Source organism: Pecten maximus, chromosome 15, assembly GCF_902652985.1.
Source record: "Pecten maximus chromosome 15, xPecMax1.1, whole genome shotgun sequence".
Lineage (NCBI taxonomy): Eukaryota > Metazoa > Mollusca > Bivalvia > Pectinida > Pectinidae > Pecten > Pecten maximus.
Window position 1 is genome coordinate 13,746,045 of NC_047029.1, and position 17,116 is coordinate 13,763,160.

Below are 17,116 nucleotides of genomic sequence, written 5' to 3' on the forward strand. Positions count from 1 at the left end.
TAATTTTATTTTGTATTGTGTTTCGGTATATTATTATGATTTGAACATAATTTATTGTTTAGACACAATTGGATTGGGCACAAGTTTTTAACAACTTATAAAAGCCCTCTCCACAAATGTATATTACAAAGATTGTGATAGCGACACAGTATACTTATAATTATTATGAGTATATGTCTTATATGAGATAAGCCCAGTGCATTTTTAAATGGATAGCAGGTCTAACAATGGTATATAGTTTAAATTCAGCACGTATCTGAGTATAGTAGCTTAGAGTGACTGATGTGTAAAGAGATTTTCAGATATCCCATTTCCCCATGGAATCAATTGAAATCTGCTTTTACCAGAGGCTGAGATGGTTTTACATGTACGTCTAACTGCAGCAAAGCAAATACATGTACTTGAGACACATTTTGAAAAATAATCTGTATTAGGAGGTTGGAGGGTAGGAGGGTAGGAGGGTAGGAGGGATAAATAGGATAGCGAATCTTGGGAGTTTGGAGAGAATGCCACCCCAAAAGCCAGAAGAAAATTAAGAGAATTTAGAAAAATAATTTGCTCTATTTTGAAGGTAGACCGATATACCAAATAGACTGATTGATCAAGGCAATCCGAGATGACCTTCTGTCGGCCATTTTGTTTTCCACTTATTCTGACTCAAAATTGAACGGATACAACAAGGGACGCTTAGCTTGGCCATTCACAACAAGGGGTCGAATTGTATCGTCTTGTTCATGTAAGTGAATTTACTAGAATAATTGAGCGTTAATATAAACTTTATCTTATTTATTCAATTCATACATATACAATACACAATCATAATTTGAATGGTATTTGTAATCAAGTATAAGACTTATATTAATCCGTCTCCTTTTATGACACATTAAGTAAACGACAGCAAGTGGGAGAATACATAAGTGAGCAATGTTATACGTGTATAGATGAAAATTGGGAAAATTGTGTACTGGACAAGAAAAAAAAACAATCATTCAAATCTTTTAGAAATAATCATAAATTCTTGAACACTGGGGAAAAAATCAAAAGATTTTCATCATACGTGAGTTCGTTATCACCGAAGAGTAGTATTTCAGTTGATAAGGGATAGTTTAGAGCACTAAAACAACGTAAGCGAAACTGCGCGAAAAGTGGACAACGTAATAGGAAATGTTCGTTGGTCTCATCTTCTTGATTACACGTGCATAGAGGACTATCTATAAGATTTTTATGAAATAGATAAAATTTTAGTGGACTGCACTCCATCCTTAATCTTTGAACTTTGAACTAGATCTATTACATTTTTTCATTATTATTTTTTTTCTTTTGATTTTTCCTATGTTTAGGATTTAACGGTTTACATCAAAGTTCATCTTAAAGTTATCGAGAAACGTTTAAGTCTATACCCAGATAGCATGACTACGTTGGGCCAACGTTGGCCCACAGATGTTGACTACGTAGGGCCAATGTTGGCAAACTACGTTGGCCCAATGTAATTTTGCTCATCGGCCCATCGTTGGCCCAACGTGTTGGCCCATCGTTGGACCAACATTGTATGTCAGATAGCCAATGTTGGCCCATCGTTGGACCAACATTGTATGTCAGATAGCCAACGTTGGCCCATCGTTGGTTTCAAGTGTGTATTTCCAACTATTGGTTTCACCTTCATAGGCCCAACACTGGCCCAACGTAACAAACAGTAGATAAAGTGATGCTTATGTGTAATGCTGGCAACATAAAAATTAATCAGTTGTCATATTGGCAAGTGCTTTACAATTTATTTGTATATGATGACAATACAGTGATTAAATGTACATTATTCTCTTTTACAATCAACAGTTTTAAATACAGTATGTTATTGTATCATTATAAAGAGTCAAAACTGATAAATGATTATCAGATGTTAATTTTAGTTATCTGTCCCAGATCAGTCATGTTCGGAATTGTCACTAAGCATAGCATTGATAGTTGCAGTAGCTGCCTGTTGTGTCCTTTTTTGTTCCTCTCTCCTTTTCCTGCCACCATCGCGATCACAAACAAATCTGAACCAATCTTTTGCAATTGCTGCAATTTCCGAATCTGTTGCTGTCGCACACAGGCGGTTCTTCCTTACTGTAGCTGTTGGAATAAATAAACAATATATCAAATCTACACAGAATGTAAAAATCAAGCGGCACAGATGGCCTGAATCGCTAACCTGGACATTTCTGCAGTTATGGCATTATGGCATTAAAGTAATTTACATTATTATATATAGATTATATATATATATGAAATTTATCAAGTAGTAATAACGACAGTACAGACAAGTATTTTCGAGGCAATCTGCCCCTTTATCAAGAAACAAGGGAATTACAAACGATCTGACATTGAACATGGAACAGCTACACAAATTTTGTAGATAAATATACTTAGTATATATGTGTGTGTGTGTAAGAAATGAAAAATAAATTCTGAAAACTTTATGACCCCGATATCTAGCAAGCAAAAGTGTACGTACGGTAGTGTACGTACGGCAGGTGGTCTTGTGGAATTAATTAATATACTAAAATTACTTCAGGAATTGAAACATATAATTAAAAAGCAAATCATATAGCCTACTTACATTGTCTTTTGATCAAAGAAATGCTCTCTTTCTTCTTCGTGATTAATCCAAATATCTTCTTTGTAAGTCGAAATAGCACGTGTACTGTGTACAACCAGTTGAACAGCTCGGACAAGGTCCCTGATAAGAATGTAACATCTGCAGGCAGCTTGACCATCCCTAGTATCAGATGTCACGGTTACCAAGGGAACTGGTCCGACCCTTGCTGTGAGAAGCGCTGACCCAGTTTTGTGGGCAGTAAACATGCATAGAAAATGGTATCCTTAAACCGGCCACTAAAATATTTACCAAAATATGTATGTCCTTGTTCCTGTTTTACTACAGTATAAAAGACTTTAATGTATGATTAGTTATTCTCACGCAAACAATACATTTTATTATATAGTGATTTTGAAAAAAAATCACTATTAAAAAATCTTATGAAGTGTATTTTTAAAAATGATTGATAATATATATATCAAATTTGATTACAGATAATCACTTTTGTTTGAATTTGTTGTAAACCTGCTTGGGCTTACAACATCAGGTCAACGTAGGACCAACGTTGGACGAACCTAGGTAATTCAGCACTGAAATGTACTAACAGGGGGCCAATGTTGGGCCAACGCAGTGTTCCCAACTTATCTTCACTTGCTGTCGAGTAAAACAAGTTGTTGTTGGGCCAACGTCGGGCCAACGTTGTATGACCAACGCCAACCATTGGCCAACCGTACAACCATATGCCAACGTTGGCCCAACGTAGTCATGCTATCTGGGTATTAAGTTTTTAAGTCTATGTTAAGTATATACCTTGTAGATCTATATCTGTTTTTTTTTTATTATTATTTTGATTGACATATTGACAGCTCTATCTAAGTCAGTCTGATTCTATAGTTAAATAACTAGTTTTGAAATTATTTGGATTTGTTTTCATTTTCCCATATTTTGTGTAAACCGTTGCAAAACTAATTTTGTGTGTTATTTGGAATTTGTTTCAACTTCTCATATATACATGTACCTTGGAAATTTTGTATATAAAATGCATAATTTTTGCATTGATATTTTATGTCCTGAATGTTCTAAAATGTTAGCGGAAGGCAGCTAGCTACATGTATAAGGCCTACTGAAACAGTACAGTAAGTTCTATGACTAACGGAGTTGTCTCCAGTTTGTTAGTGTTTACGACATATCCCGGAAGTGTACACATTCATGAACGACCAACTTTTGGGTGGAGGTGATTTCGTGTAACCCGAGCCGAAGCAGATGGGTTACTTTCGATTTTTTCTTTAAGAGCTAAATAGATTAGATTTTTTCCCTACAACCATTCTTGTTGATGTTTTATCCCGCACTCAAGCGTGTCTATTTACGTAGTATTAGCGGTTTTCACGACTTAATTTATATAATAGATGGTAGATCTATTGATTCCTAAATCTTGATTATGGTGTTTTTGGATGTTGACACCTTTGATTATCATAAACCGTGAAATACTGAAAACTTGACACTCAGAAATGACAATTTGCAAAGAACACGCTACAATTTTTTTTCTGATTACTCGAGATACAGTAGAGTACTGTATAGATCTAGATCTACATTTTCATTTTTTGAAATCATTTACACCAGAGACCTATATACTAGTATATAGGTCTCTGTTTACACATACAACAAGTTAACCTAGCTGGTTTCAAAAATATAAATTTCAATATAATGCAAAACAGCAACAAGAAAAGCTGTAGAAAAAATGACTTCAATCTTTTAAACCGTTGAATAGAAAATCGAAAATAACCAAAGCCCTGACTCGGCTCGGGATACACGAAATCACCCTCGCCCAACTTTTGGCATACTCATGTTGAAAATTGTTCGTCGGGTTGCCGTCATAAAATCGGCACTTAAACCCATTTCATCAGGTAAGTCACAGGCTTGATCATTCTTTTGGTAACGTTTTTCTATTTGTCAATCGCTTATTTAACTGTCACGAGGAAAAAGAACCTGAGAAATTTTTGCATAGGCCATGGTCTGACAGACAGTGGTTGTAATTTGTGTGCGATGTAGCCATAGACACATGTGTACCTCGTAACTAAGGTCCATGTCCACACTTCTTCTGACATAAAATCTCCGTTCAGATTTATTCTACGTGTAAACCCAGAGTTTCTTACGAAGCGACTACGGTAATCACACGCCCACAGCTACTGAGACAACGCTCTCGGTGAAGGTCCCCGTGATTTCGTGTACGCCGTACCCGGACTCATTTCCGTACCAGGAATATTGATATAGTTTTTTTCTCAACAACGACTCAATAAATGATTATCATTTTTTCTTATAAATTCATATTTGAAAAATCTGACAGTTTACAATCCCAAAAACTTTAGTAATCGTCGATTAAAAATTTCAGAGCGTGGTTTTGTGTACTCCGCAATCAACTGTGAAAAAATAAAGTTTTTGGCTATCAATTCGTCAACAAAAGGTTTATTTTTATGATATTTTCGATTCCACTTCTTCAAGTAAACCGATAGATGTTGATACCAATATAATTTTTTCTTTTAAAATCTTGCTTTTTTCAAGATTGCAGCGAAGATCGCGGGGGGTTTTGCTTATGCTTTTGGTTTGGTTTGTTTTTTGTTTAACGTCCTATTAACAGCCAGGGTCATTTAAGGACCTGCCAGGTTTTGGAGGTGGAGGAATTTGAAAGCCGGAAAACCTGAAGAAAAACCACCGGTCGGCCTACGGTCAGTACCTGGCAACTGCCCCACGTAGGTTTTGAACTCAGACCCAGTGGTGGAGGGCTAGTGATAAAGTGTCGGTACACCTTAACCACTCGGCCACCGCGGCCCCTTTGCTTATGCCCGGTCTCGTACCAATGCAAGGGCAGATTACTCCCGATCCACCGCCCCGTGCTAATACTACTGGTTTATGTGTAGCTTGCATTGCTTGTGACATTGCTCATATATGAACTACAATAAAGACAATACAGAATGTCATTATTATATAGATAATTTAGATATATAACAATTTATATATATATCGCAGCAAATACCTGAGGCTTAATTGACTAATAAAATTCATATTAAAAATATTTTCCTCATATGCTGACGGTACCTGTATTTCTAAAGAAGCTGACAAATGGCCCTTATGTTTATAATTAGTTATACTTCGTTACCATCTACCTCTATTAGTGACACCACTCAATGGTCCTCACCTGTATGATGGATTTGTGCTGCTGATGCTGTAGATGGTTTAATTCAAAGTGCATACCCAGCAAACACACAACATTTTCGCAACGTTGCTGGAAAGTTGTATAAACGTTATGTCGGACACAACGTATGGTCGATGCAACGCTTCTCTTGGAATGTTCTTTAGATGTCAAAATATGTTTTTATCACCTTTTTACCTCCCTTTGACAAACTTAAGGAAGAAGTTATCTTTATCATGGGCCTCTTGCTAGCTCACCTGGTCCGAAGGACCGGTGAGCTTATGCCATAGCGTGGTGTCCGTCTGTCAACAATTGACTCCTTCTTCATAACCGCTGAACAGAATTGAACAAAATTTGACTGGTAGCATCATTATGGAGCGGGAACTAGAAATTGTACAAATAGTGGGGACGAACCCCTGGGGGCTGAGGGGCAGGGGCCAAAAAGGGTCAAATGGCTTAATTGATATAAACGACTTCTTCTCTGGAAGTCGTAGCTTTGGATATCGCTCTAATGTCTAAAGTCTAATTTTAATTAAATTGTGATAATATTGACATTTAATTATCTCACAATGCAATAATAATTTGATTTGATAACTATACAATTCAACGATCACACGTTTTAACAATTAATTGATCAGATAATCAATTGATCACATTATTTAATGATTTCAGCCCGCCTTTGTAGCAGCTCTGCTCCACTCGAGTATCACTCCAAACCACTCACATTTAGTCAAGTCGACATGAAAATACTCCTCCTTCCAGCTCTTAAAGACAACTACATGTACCTCCTTATAGATGAGGATACTAAGGAATGTGCGTGTGTGGACCCCGTAGAGCCAGATAAGGTTAATACCCATAGGCGGGTGACACCTGACAAGGAGTGTCACAGAAAGAATGACGTGTAGTGAGGGGAGATAACTCTGTTTGAGCATGAAACACAGATAAAACAAATACTCAAGATGATATACGGTGTATTCAGAATGTCCGTCTGGAGTTCAGAGGTTCCATGCACGAGTCCTGGTTTTCATCAGAATTGCTCTATGTCAGTATTTTGACCAATAAGAAGCCTAAGCGTGGTTCTTTGGCAACAAAACCCATGAGGTTGAATTTGCATCTAAAATTTGACCAATTGGATGCCTCTATGTGGTTGCTATGGCAATGAATCCCATGTGGTTGAATTCAAACACCCCTATTAAAAACACCCCTATATTTGCCATTTTTTCATCCAAATCCAATATCTAAACTTCAACCAATCAGAAGCATTGGTATGACTGATATGGCAATGATACTCATGCAGTGGAATTTGCAATCCCCTAATGCCTCTTTATACCAATTTTGATAGAAATCAAACAATATCTAAATTTTCACCAATCAGAAGTAAGTATAAGTCTGTGACGGTCATCTTGGTTGACCGATAGGAAAATAAAGGGTCAGTTGCACACCCCATGATGTTGATGAACACTTGCGTCAAGTTTTTTTAAGTGGGGGACTTAATTATGTGATGGTTATCTTATAACTTTACTTTACCTTAACCTTACTTTAGCATTAATAACCTCACTAACACTTAATAGCCTCACACAACATTTATAACCCTCAATTACGTTTAAAAATCAATACAGGCGCCAGGAAATTGAAGGTTTTGGGGTTACCAGTGTGATAATTCTCACAATTCTACAGTTTTCTGGAATATGACACTTTAATTAATTATGAACCATCCTTTGGCATCTTTCTAATCATAAGTTCAGGGCCTCTTGTGTGTTGTTCAATGAGGTAGTTACCAACTTCTGCATGCAAGAAGACCCAGCCTCAAAATGATCCTGACTGAACAATATACACTTGGTGATAAAACAAACAAACAAACAAACAAAACTAACCTTAGTTCAGCTTATTAACAAGGAGACCCAGCCTCAAAATGATCCTGCATGACTGAACCATATGTGTGGTGATAAAACGCTGGTTTTAAGCAAACCATCCTAAGTTTAGCTTAGTAACAAATGCACTTGCAGTGTTCTAATTGATAAATAGTGACATGCCATCAAAGTTTGAAAAAAGTCATGCATCATATATGACGTCAAAATCATCCCCCCTGGTAATACAGGTCTATAACAAACAGATCACGACACAAGATCATCGCACAACGAAGGACAAAGGGCAATCGGGCCTAAATCATAATTACGAGTGTGTTTCCGCTAACATGCCTGAAAAAAATAATGGAGATAGGTAGGGAAATCTTGTTATTTCTAAAAAAATTTTACTATGGTTGTATAGACAAGAAATCTTGACTTTAAATTCCTTCCTTGAAAATGACCAAAAAAACTTCGAGGTAGGCACACAAATACAGGGTGGGTTGGGTAAATGGAAAAACAAGATTTTTTTGTTTTAGGCCTTAGAATAGGTTCAGACTCTCAGGTGACCTAAAAAGATTAAGCTCTTGCTGTAATAAAATGATTTATAATTTATGCATACCGGTATATTATTGTGAAAATCTGTTGAAAATAGTGGTTTCATCAGAAAAAAAAATAAATAGAAGAAAAAAAAAAGCTTTGTTTTTTAATTTGTTTCCATGGATACTGTTATGGGTTAACAGAGCGGGTAAAATAAACCAGGATTCAGTTAATAGGGATTGTGCGATACCCAATCAGTTATTTTGGGTCTGTTATAAAAAATTTAATAATTATTCAATTATCACTTCATTATAATCTATCTAATATCAATGTTTAGCAAGTTTTAAATTATTTTTATGTGATTTTGAGCAATAGTTTAGGTAAGTGATTAAGTTTTTAATACATTTTTCAACCTCTTATAATTAAGGAAGCAGGGTAATATTTTGGCCTGTTTCTGAAAAGCAAGTGACATGTCTTACTCTTGCATATGTTTAATTTGTTATGTTTGCTTGGTTTATCAATCCTTGAACAGCCAAATATATATTTGTAATTAACTAATTCATGAAATTTCGAAGAAGACTATTCTGTAAAATTGTGATAGCTAAAACCTATTAACTCTTCGATTTTGTCAAAGAATTTTCCAATAATTCTCGAAACACTGCTATTCAACATAAACAAATATCACCTGATCAAGATATCAAAACATCAACATGCAACGAAACAGTTATTTCCTTTAAAGAACAAACAATAAAGAAAATGAATATTACATATTTAAACATCGCCTGTCTAAAATGAACACATAGGCGAATTAGCTCGTATTATCATTACGTTCCATAAGGAATGATAACTCTAAAAGAGTTATCGCCCCTCACTACACTTCATTCTTTATGTAGGAATCATAGGTCTTGAATCTAAGGTAATTCTAGACCAGTTTTGATAAATACTAGTAAAAAATTCCACTGACAATACTTCCTTGATTATACCATTATAAGTCTGTTGAAATCTACACCCGACTTGTTATTGGTGGTCATTACTTATATATATATACAATGTATGAGTAAAAGTTTAATGTTACATACATTTGACTTGCTCGTTTCCTGTATTTAAGTCTTATTGCATGAACTTGGTTTGAAATTCAACTGAAAATGGTCAAATGCTTAATGTATAATTTTGAAATATATATTTTTCATTACAATCTGCTGTTAGGTTGTGAATGCGGCTATTATGCTTTCCAAATCATTACCGGTAATCAAAAAGATTTGCCAAAATCATTTTATATGTGTATCTAGATATTTACTTTTCAACATCATTTTAGGTTCTAAATGCGGTGAAGGAGCAAGGGGTCAAACTGACGACAGTGCTGACAACACACCATCACTGGTTTGTATACGTACTGTCATCGTAATTTGTTCATATCAAACTTCACAATGTTGTAAATAAGAAGTCTTACAGGCATTTTAAAACATTGCCACCATGATAAAGCATCAGAAAAATGCATATAATTCTATATTTAGATTGCAGTCCTTTAAAAATAACTTTGTTACTTTAATCAAAACATCAATGTGTTCATCGAAGTCATAGATCTAAATTTCATTCATTAGTATCTTTGTATACAATGGAATTGGGCCTTGAAGGGCCGGTGAGCTTATTCCATGGCACAGCGTCCGGTGTCCATCAACATTTCCTTTAAAATCTTAATAGTGGTGAATGCTTGTTGATTAAACGGAGCATTATTTAGCTAATTAGATCAAACTTGGTATAAATGGAAGGTGCAGCTCCCCTGGGGTTGGCCGGCCGGGGCCTAGTAAGGGATTTATCCACATGGATTCAAAGCATTCATGGGGGAGGTAGATCAAATTTTGCATAAATGATGACTGCACTCCTGAGGCACAAGAGTCAGAGCCTAATAGGGAAAATAGTCCTTTGCTACTTGTCCTAATGGATATAATGGATATGGTCTAGAAATGGAATCAATGTTGTTTAAAATGACTGTGCCTGTACGGAAAATATCAAATTCTCTGAAGTCCTTAATAACCCTTATACATTGTAGATACATGTGTGTAATCTATATCATGTTGTAATTTTGTGGTTACCATGGTAACCAGGTCACTATACTTCGTTTTTTGGGTGAGGGGGAATTTTGTCCAGTCAACTCCTCATAAACCTGTGAACTGATTCAAGTAAAACTACACAGCAGTGCTAGGGACCATGTGTAAATGTGCATGCATGATATTTAACTCCTATATATATAGCTATCAACCGATTTCATTTGTGTGCGTGCATGTGTGCGTGCGTGAGAGAGAGAGAGAGAGAGAGAGTTATGTATTCTACATTGTATTGATGATGAAAAAACTGAATAAAAAAGTAAATTATAAAAAAAAATAAAAAACACAAGTTAGTGAACACACTTGTTTCTATGGGACATTGTGGTATTATTTTAGCGAGGAGAAATTCAGAGAAAATATGGAAAATTTGCATGGTAATTTGGTTATGACGTCATCATCATAGCTCATATTCAATCAATATCAATGATAATTTGTTCAGGTAAATGACCTGTTCAGGTTAAATAAGGTCTTCTGCCTGTAGTACACTGTACATGTACATGTAAGAGTTACGAAATTATTAAGCAAATAAGTGATTAATATTTGTGTTGATAATGAATATTATTTCCTCACAGGGATCATGCTGGCGGTAATAAAGATTTGATTGAAAAGGCTGCAGAGCCCAAACTCAATGTTTTCGGTGGGGATGAGCGTATTGATGGCCTTACCAAGAAAGTTGTTCATAACGACAAATTCAAGGTTAGTCGGCTATATATGAATCAGTACCTTCAGGATAAGACTACATGTTACAGTTTATCCATCAAAGATGTTCTGCAAAGCTTGCTAATGTTTCTTGTTCACCAAACATATATTTGTAATTTTACTCCAGGAAAATCTGACATCAAGGGGTCTTTCCATTAGTAGTATGCCTTGATTATCCACTATCATCAACTACAGTTTTTGGTCAAAGTAGCAAATATATGTGTAAATATTGATTTTAAACACTTTAATCATGTTTGTTTAATCTCTGGTTTTATTTCAGGTTGGCAATTTAAACGTACGCTGTTTGTATACACCATGTCACACAACCGGCCATATCTGTTATTTTGTCACCAAAGATGGTGGCAAAGAACCAGTGGTCTTCACAGGTAAATATCAATAGAGTTCACAGGTGGAAAAAAACCTTTAAAAAGTTTTACTGCTAATTGATACAAGAATAACAGGTAGAAGAATGTATTAATCCCCTCAGGGGCCTGACAAAGAGTCCTAAATCTATAATATAAATATATGTATGTATTATAAAGTAAATGGAGTATGGGAATTGGGGCTAAATCCCTGTGATTATAGTCCCCAACCAGTTCAAGGGGGAGGGCAAGGGACTGTTTTGTAGTTTTGCATTGTGTCCGTCCGTCCGTCCGTCCGTCCGTCCCTCCCCACATGATCTTGTCCCTGCTCTATCTCCTACACTACTTGTGACTGGAACTTTATACTAGGGTCATATATATATAGCTACATGAGGCAATGCGATAATGTGTAATACAAGGGATGATTGATATGTTGTGATACTTGTTTGAAGGAGATACTCAAGGATGTTCTTTTTAAGTCCTATTATTCTCTGACTAAGGGCCGTGTACCCAAGGACTGGTCTCATTTGGTTAGTTATTATTGGCAAGGTAGCACTCTGAAATAAATAAGACAAGCAGCTTTTGCAAAATGGACAAAATCGGTGAAAGAGCAGTGATCCAACATTTGCATAAAGAAGGTTTAACACCTAAGGATATCTATAATGATATGGTAGCAACACTAGGGAAAGATGCCCCGTCACAGTGAAAATGTCGGTGGCAAAATTTTAGCGCAGCCGACAGAGCCTTGAGGATGACCCCCCCCCCCCCCCGTCCTGGAAGGCCTGTCAATGTGCAACCCTGGAAATGGTCAATAAAGTTCATGATATCGTTATAACTGACAGACGAGTCACAGAAAGATATACATGTATAGCCAGTAGAGTTGGCATTTCACAGGAGAGAGTACATTCCATTCTGACCAAGGATCTTGCAATGAGAAAACTTTCGGCCCAAAGGGTACCAAGACTTCTGACAGTTGATCAGAAGCAAACCAGGTGCACTTCATCGCGCGCTAATCTGAACCTTTTCGAGGAAGATCCTGCCTTCTGAGTTTGTCACTATTGATGAAACATGGGTCCATCATTGTACCCCAGAAGCCAAACAATAATCAAAACAATGGAAGCACCTTGGCTTTCCCCCACCAAAGATTTAAGCCAAAGATTGTTCCATCAGCTGAGAAGATTATGGCCTAGGTTTTCTGGGATGCAGAATATGGGAGGCTCACAACATATCAATCAGCCCTCGTAAATGTTAATATACAATGTTCTCTCAGGTCTGAATCGTTTTTAATGCGTTTGTTGAGGATAGTAATTAGATGTTGACAGCAGAACAATTTCATCGCTAATCTGGTCAATCTCCCGTAGACTTTAGGTTCAATGTAGGTTGGAATATTTTGATTATTTTATTCATTTTCCGTTCTTGGTTTTTTCTTGTAATTGTAACCATGGTGCTGTATCGATTCCCATACCATTAAGGGATATATAAAAAGTTTACGTGATAGTACATTTGTAATCCCAGAAATTACATAGAGAATACCAAGTAATGTCATTTGTAATACCACTGTGGCATAGCATATAGTCTGAAGCATTATTGGGCAAAGGAAATCCAATGTTGTATAATCGGAGGATGTGACTTGCCTGGGGCCGGAGGGGGGCTGGGCCTAAAGGGGAAATATAGCAAAAAACTTCAAAATCTCTCGTCTTCTTCAAGAATGACCGAATTTGGTAGACATTTGGTTTCAAACATGTTTGGGAGAGACAGTACAAAAAGTAGGTAATATTTTGTAATTAGTAATATAACTTATATGAGAGTATAATGTATTTTGCCATGATTACGGGAATATCCAGGTTAGTGATGCAGGCCATCTGGGCCTCTTGATAGATCAGTTATGCCATGTATACTCAGAAAATTGTTAAGCTGCACTACATATCTCAAGTCTATCATGAATTTTTCAGGAGACACCCTATTCGTGGCAGGTTGTGGCAGGTTTTTTGAAGGCACACCCACTCAGATGAAAGAGGCTCTCATCGACATACTGGGAACACTGGACCCCAAAACTGTAATGATTTCATTTATCCAGTAAACAGAAATATTTTATTAATTTTAGTCTAGTATGGCCACCATGCAGCTGCCATCTTCAAAATACTTTTTCTGTCAACTTCTAAAAATCACGACTAGTCATGAACATGAATTTTACCAAATTTGGCCAGAAGCAAAACAGTGGGTCTTGTGCCTCAGGGGCCTAAGGAACAAGGCCAAATAGGAGAAATTGTTAAAAGCAAATTTTTCAAAAATCTCTTTTTCTGTTTGAATGAAAGGAATTGGTCCAAATTTGATGTAAAGTATCCTTGGGTGAAGGGAAATCAATTTTGTATTAACCTTGGGTTTAAGGTCAAAGGCCAAAGGTCGTGGTCAAGGTAACATTTGTCAGTATGACCTATAGTCATTGTGTTTCATCCGTTTTCTGTCGTCTGTGAACTTTTCATGTTTCAAACTGCAGCTCAAACTTACCTGAAATGATCCTGAGATGGTCCTGACCAAGTGTTGTTATTTTCGAGTCAGTCCGAAATCCAAGATGACCGCCATGATAACCATCTTGAATAACACATTTTAAGCTTTCCATTCATTTTGAAATTAGTGTTAGCTCTAACTTACCTACAATGATCTTAATATTTAAGTTGGTCTGAAATCCAAGACGGCCACCATGACACTGTTCATGCCCATGGGCCTCTTGTTTTCAGTGCTGATTGGAAATAAATTATGGTACCAAGTTATAACTTCTGATCTTCTTACCCATTAGTGTTTGCTCTATATGAACATCGGTTTAATTTGTTTTCCTCAAATTAACGGTAATGACATCATGTCTTGAACTGTTTTTTTTTACACATGTTTTTCTTGTCCTGACAGAAAGTTTACTGCGGCCATGAATATACTGTAAACAATCTCAACTTTGCTCTCCATGTGGAACCAGACAACCAAAATTCACAGGAAAAGATGGCCTGGGCAAAGGTAAGTGAACATTTGAAATAAATGTTGAACACAGGAAGGTTAAAGGGAAGGAAGGTCTTTGATAAATGGCTTGGTCACATGTAGGTCAAGGTTGAAAGGTCATTGTTAATAGGTCATTGTTAATATTGCCTGGACACAGATCATATATGAAATTATTCAGACATTATCCATTGGGTTCTGGTACATACATGTATGAAGGTCAAAGTTTAAAGGTGACAGAATAGAAAGGTGAGATTTCAATGAAAACTTCTGTATCAGTGATACCTTTTAATTGTTTATAATTTTGGAAAAATCATAATTCAAGCAGAAAAGCAGTCATCTTCTCCAGTTCCACTGGTGCCATTGAGCTGGAAATGGGTGAGGGTGTTAAGGGAGGGTAGCCAACAAAGTGTTGTTATTTTTCAGCCTTGTAAAACCTTTTGACATGGCAGCCATGGTGGCCATTTTGTAACATGATTGCGCAATCAGTATTATTATGAACATCATCTATTTCAAACATCTTCTCAAGTTCCACTTGTGGGATTGAGCTGATACTTGCCTGGAATGATTCTGAGATGGACCTAACCAAGTGTTGTTATTTTTCGGATCGGTTCAAAATCCAAGATGGCCGTCATCTTGAAAAACCCTTTTTTAGGTCACCTGAGACAAAGTCTCACAAGTGACCTATTCTAATCGCCTTTTGTCCGTCGTCATCCGTCGTCCGTCCGTAAAAAATCTACATTTTCGACTTCTTCTCCAAAACCCCTAAACCAAATTCAAGGAAATTTGGCAGGAAGCTTCTATGGCTACAGGTCAACCAAAAGTGTAAATTATATGGTCCCCAACCCCCAGGGGCCTGAGGGGCGGGGCTAAAAAGAGTCAAATTAACTAAAACTTCAAAAATCTTCTTCTCTACTCTCAGATATGGTGGAATCAAACACTCTTCATAGATGGAAGGGTCTTAAGGTGCTTTACCAAAAGTGTGAATTTCATGACCCAGGGGTCTTAAGTTTGCCCCTGTGGAGGCGGTAAACTTTACTATAGTTTATATAGGCAAATCACATTTTTGACTATAACTTGTTTGATTTCTATTTGAATTCAATCTAATTTGGTTAACATTATCAGCATGGGTTGACAGCTTAATGGTATGCACATGCTGGTCCTGACTGACCGCTTGTGGCTGATGGGCGGGGCCAAAAAATGTCATTTAAATTAGCTGAAATATTTCAAGCCTGTTAAGACCCATGGGCCTCTTGTTTAATTTCTTCTCCAGTTTCAATGCTGCCATTGAGCTGGAAATTGGTGAGGATGTTAAGGGAGAGGAGTCAACAAAGTGTTGTTATTTTTCACCCTCGTAAAAATTTGTAACATGATTACGCAATCATGGTTTTCATGAATATCATCAATTTCAAACATCTCAAGTTCCACTTTTGGGATTGAGCCCTAACTTACCTGAAATTATCCTGAGATGGTCCTGACCAAGTGTTGTTATTTTTTGGGTCAGTCCGAAATCCATGATGGCTGTCATGGCCAACAGTGCTACTATACTTGCTACTGAGTATGTATACTACAATGTTACATGGGTTTTTAGAGTCAGATGACCGTCTAGGCCCATGGGCCTCTTGGTCTTATCATTAAATGTAGTTGTTTAATTTTTATCTTTTCAGGAGCAAAGGAAAAATAATTTGCCAACTATTCCATCCACAATTGAAGAAGAATTCAAATACAACCCTTTTATGAGAGTTAGGTATGTAATTACAGTTAGAAATAGATACATCTCTCATCCCTACTAGTAAAACCAGGAAAAATAGTCAATATTGGTTCAAAGTTGATAAATAACACTGCTCAAATTCTCTACAGGATTGAGTTAAAGTTGATATAGAGAACACCTCAAACACGATGAAAAGATTGAACAAAAGTTGAAAAATAGAACATGTGAAACTCTCGTCAAGGTTGACTAAAATTGATTAATATAATACATGTAATGATCAGCTGTCCTCAAGGTCATCTTCGCTAGCCAAGGCTTCTGATTACGTTACACTCCACGAACCCTTGGCAGATATAGGCATCAGTTCTGGCCCTCTAGCGGTGATTCGAAATTACCACCCTTCACGCATGAAATTTTCGACCAATCAAAACAAGCGTTACCGATTTACTTCATCCGTGATGTTTACAAACACACATCGAGGTTTGGTGTCATTTCGATGAGATATGTGATCAATGACTTATATGAATTGATCAAACACTGCGAATGTTCCCCAAAGATTGCGATTTTTGTATTTAGGTAAAATGCCATGACACAGTCGGCAATGTAGCTCTGTACTGGGTGCCGCATTCTTTGTTTACTGTGAAACCAAGCCAGAATGTAAAACGCGATTTGATTGGGTGCCCTGGGATTCCAGGGCGCGACGGTTTGAACACGACTATATCCGCCAAGGGTTCGTGGAGTGTAACGTAATCAGAAGCCTTGGCTAGCGAAGATGCCTCAAGGTTGGCTCCAAGTAATTAGAATAAATTCCAAAAGATTTTAATAATGTTGACATTTACTACCAAGATTAAGGAGACTTTGAACATAACTGTTTTTTATATTTCCTACATAGGGAGGCTGAAGTAATGAGTTTCACCCGTACATCAGAACCAGTGAAGACTATGGGCTTCCTCAGGCAGACCAAGGACAATTTTTAGTGTCAATAAATTCTACTCAATTACCTCCCTTTGTGGTTCTATATTTTTAGTCATCTTGCTTCATGCTTCTCCCTCCGTCATGCGTAAACTTTTCAAATTTCAACCTTCTCAAGTTTTTGATAATGTTCACA

The 17,116-nt window shown here is 36.8% G+C and overlaps 2 protein-coding genes across 3 annotated transcripts; one reads left to right on the top strand and one right to left on the bottom strand.

The window, feature by feature from the left end:
* Positions 1–1,402: 1,402 nt before the first annotated feature.
* On the bottom strand, positions 1,403–2,886 carry LOC117343828. Its single transcript, XM_033906349.1, has 2 exons — positions 2,600–2,886; positions 1,403–2,112 (listed from the first exon to the last, which is right to left on the bottom strand). The coding sequence occupies exons 1-2, from the start codon at positions 2,754–2,756 to the stop codon at positions 1,922–1,924; spliced, it is 348 nt and encodes a 115-aa protein (XP_033762240.1). The 5' UTR covers positions 2,757–2,886; the 3' UTR covers positions 1,403–1,921.
* An 894-nt stretch (positions 2,887–3,780) lies between these two features.
* Positions 3,781–17,010, top strand: LOC117343827 (hydroxyacylglutathione hydrolase, mitochondrial-like). Of its 2 annotated transcripts, none has more exons than XM_033906347.1 (9): positions 3,781–4,482; positions 6,438–6,610; positions 9,465–9,529; positions 10,827–10,950; positions 11,234–11,339; positions 13,268–13,371; positions 14,220–14,321; positions 15,968–16,047; positions 16,901–17,010. In XM_033906347.1, exons 1-9 carry the CDS (start codon positions 4,422–4,424, stop codon positions 16,983–16,985), a joined length of 900 nt encoding a protein of 299 aa, XP_033762238.1. In that variant the 5' UTR covers positions 3,781–4,421; the 3' UTR covers positions 16,986–17,010. The 2 variants fall into 2 exon arrangements, with proteins under 2 accessions (XP_033762238.1, XP_033762239.1); XM_033906348.1 differs by lacking the exon at positions 3,781–4,482 and adding an exon at positions 5,280–5,301.
* The last annotated feature ends 106 nt before the right edge of the window (positions 17,011–17,116 follow it).

What these genes read in the sequence shown, in the direction of transcription:
- LOC117343828 (XM_033906349.1), bottom strand. Translation starts at nt 2,756, where the DNA reads ATGGTCAAGCTGCCTGCAGATGTTACATTCTTATCAGGGACCTTGTCC. An exon ending in TTCTTTGATCAAAAGACAAT is followed by an intron (nt 2,113 to 2,599) that starts GTAAGTAGGCTA and finishes TTATTCCAACAG; the next exon opens with CTACAGTAAGGAAGAACCGC.
- LOC117343827 (XM_033906347.1), top strand. Translation starts at nt 4,422, where the DNA reads ATGTTGAAAATTGTTCGTCGGGTTGCCGTCATAAAATCGGCACTTAAA. An exon ending in ACTTAAACCCATTTCATCAG is followed by an intron (nt 4,483 to 6,437) that starts GTAAGTCACAGG and finishes TAATGATTTCAG; the next exon opens with CCCGCCTTTGTAGCAGCTCT. An exon ending in TTCATAACGACAAATTCAAG is followed by an intron (nt 10,951 to 11,233) that starts GTTAGTCGGCTA and finishes GTTTTATTTCAG; the next exon opens with GTTGGCAATTTAAACGTACG.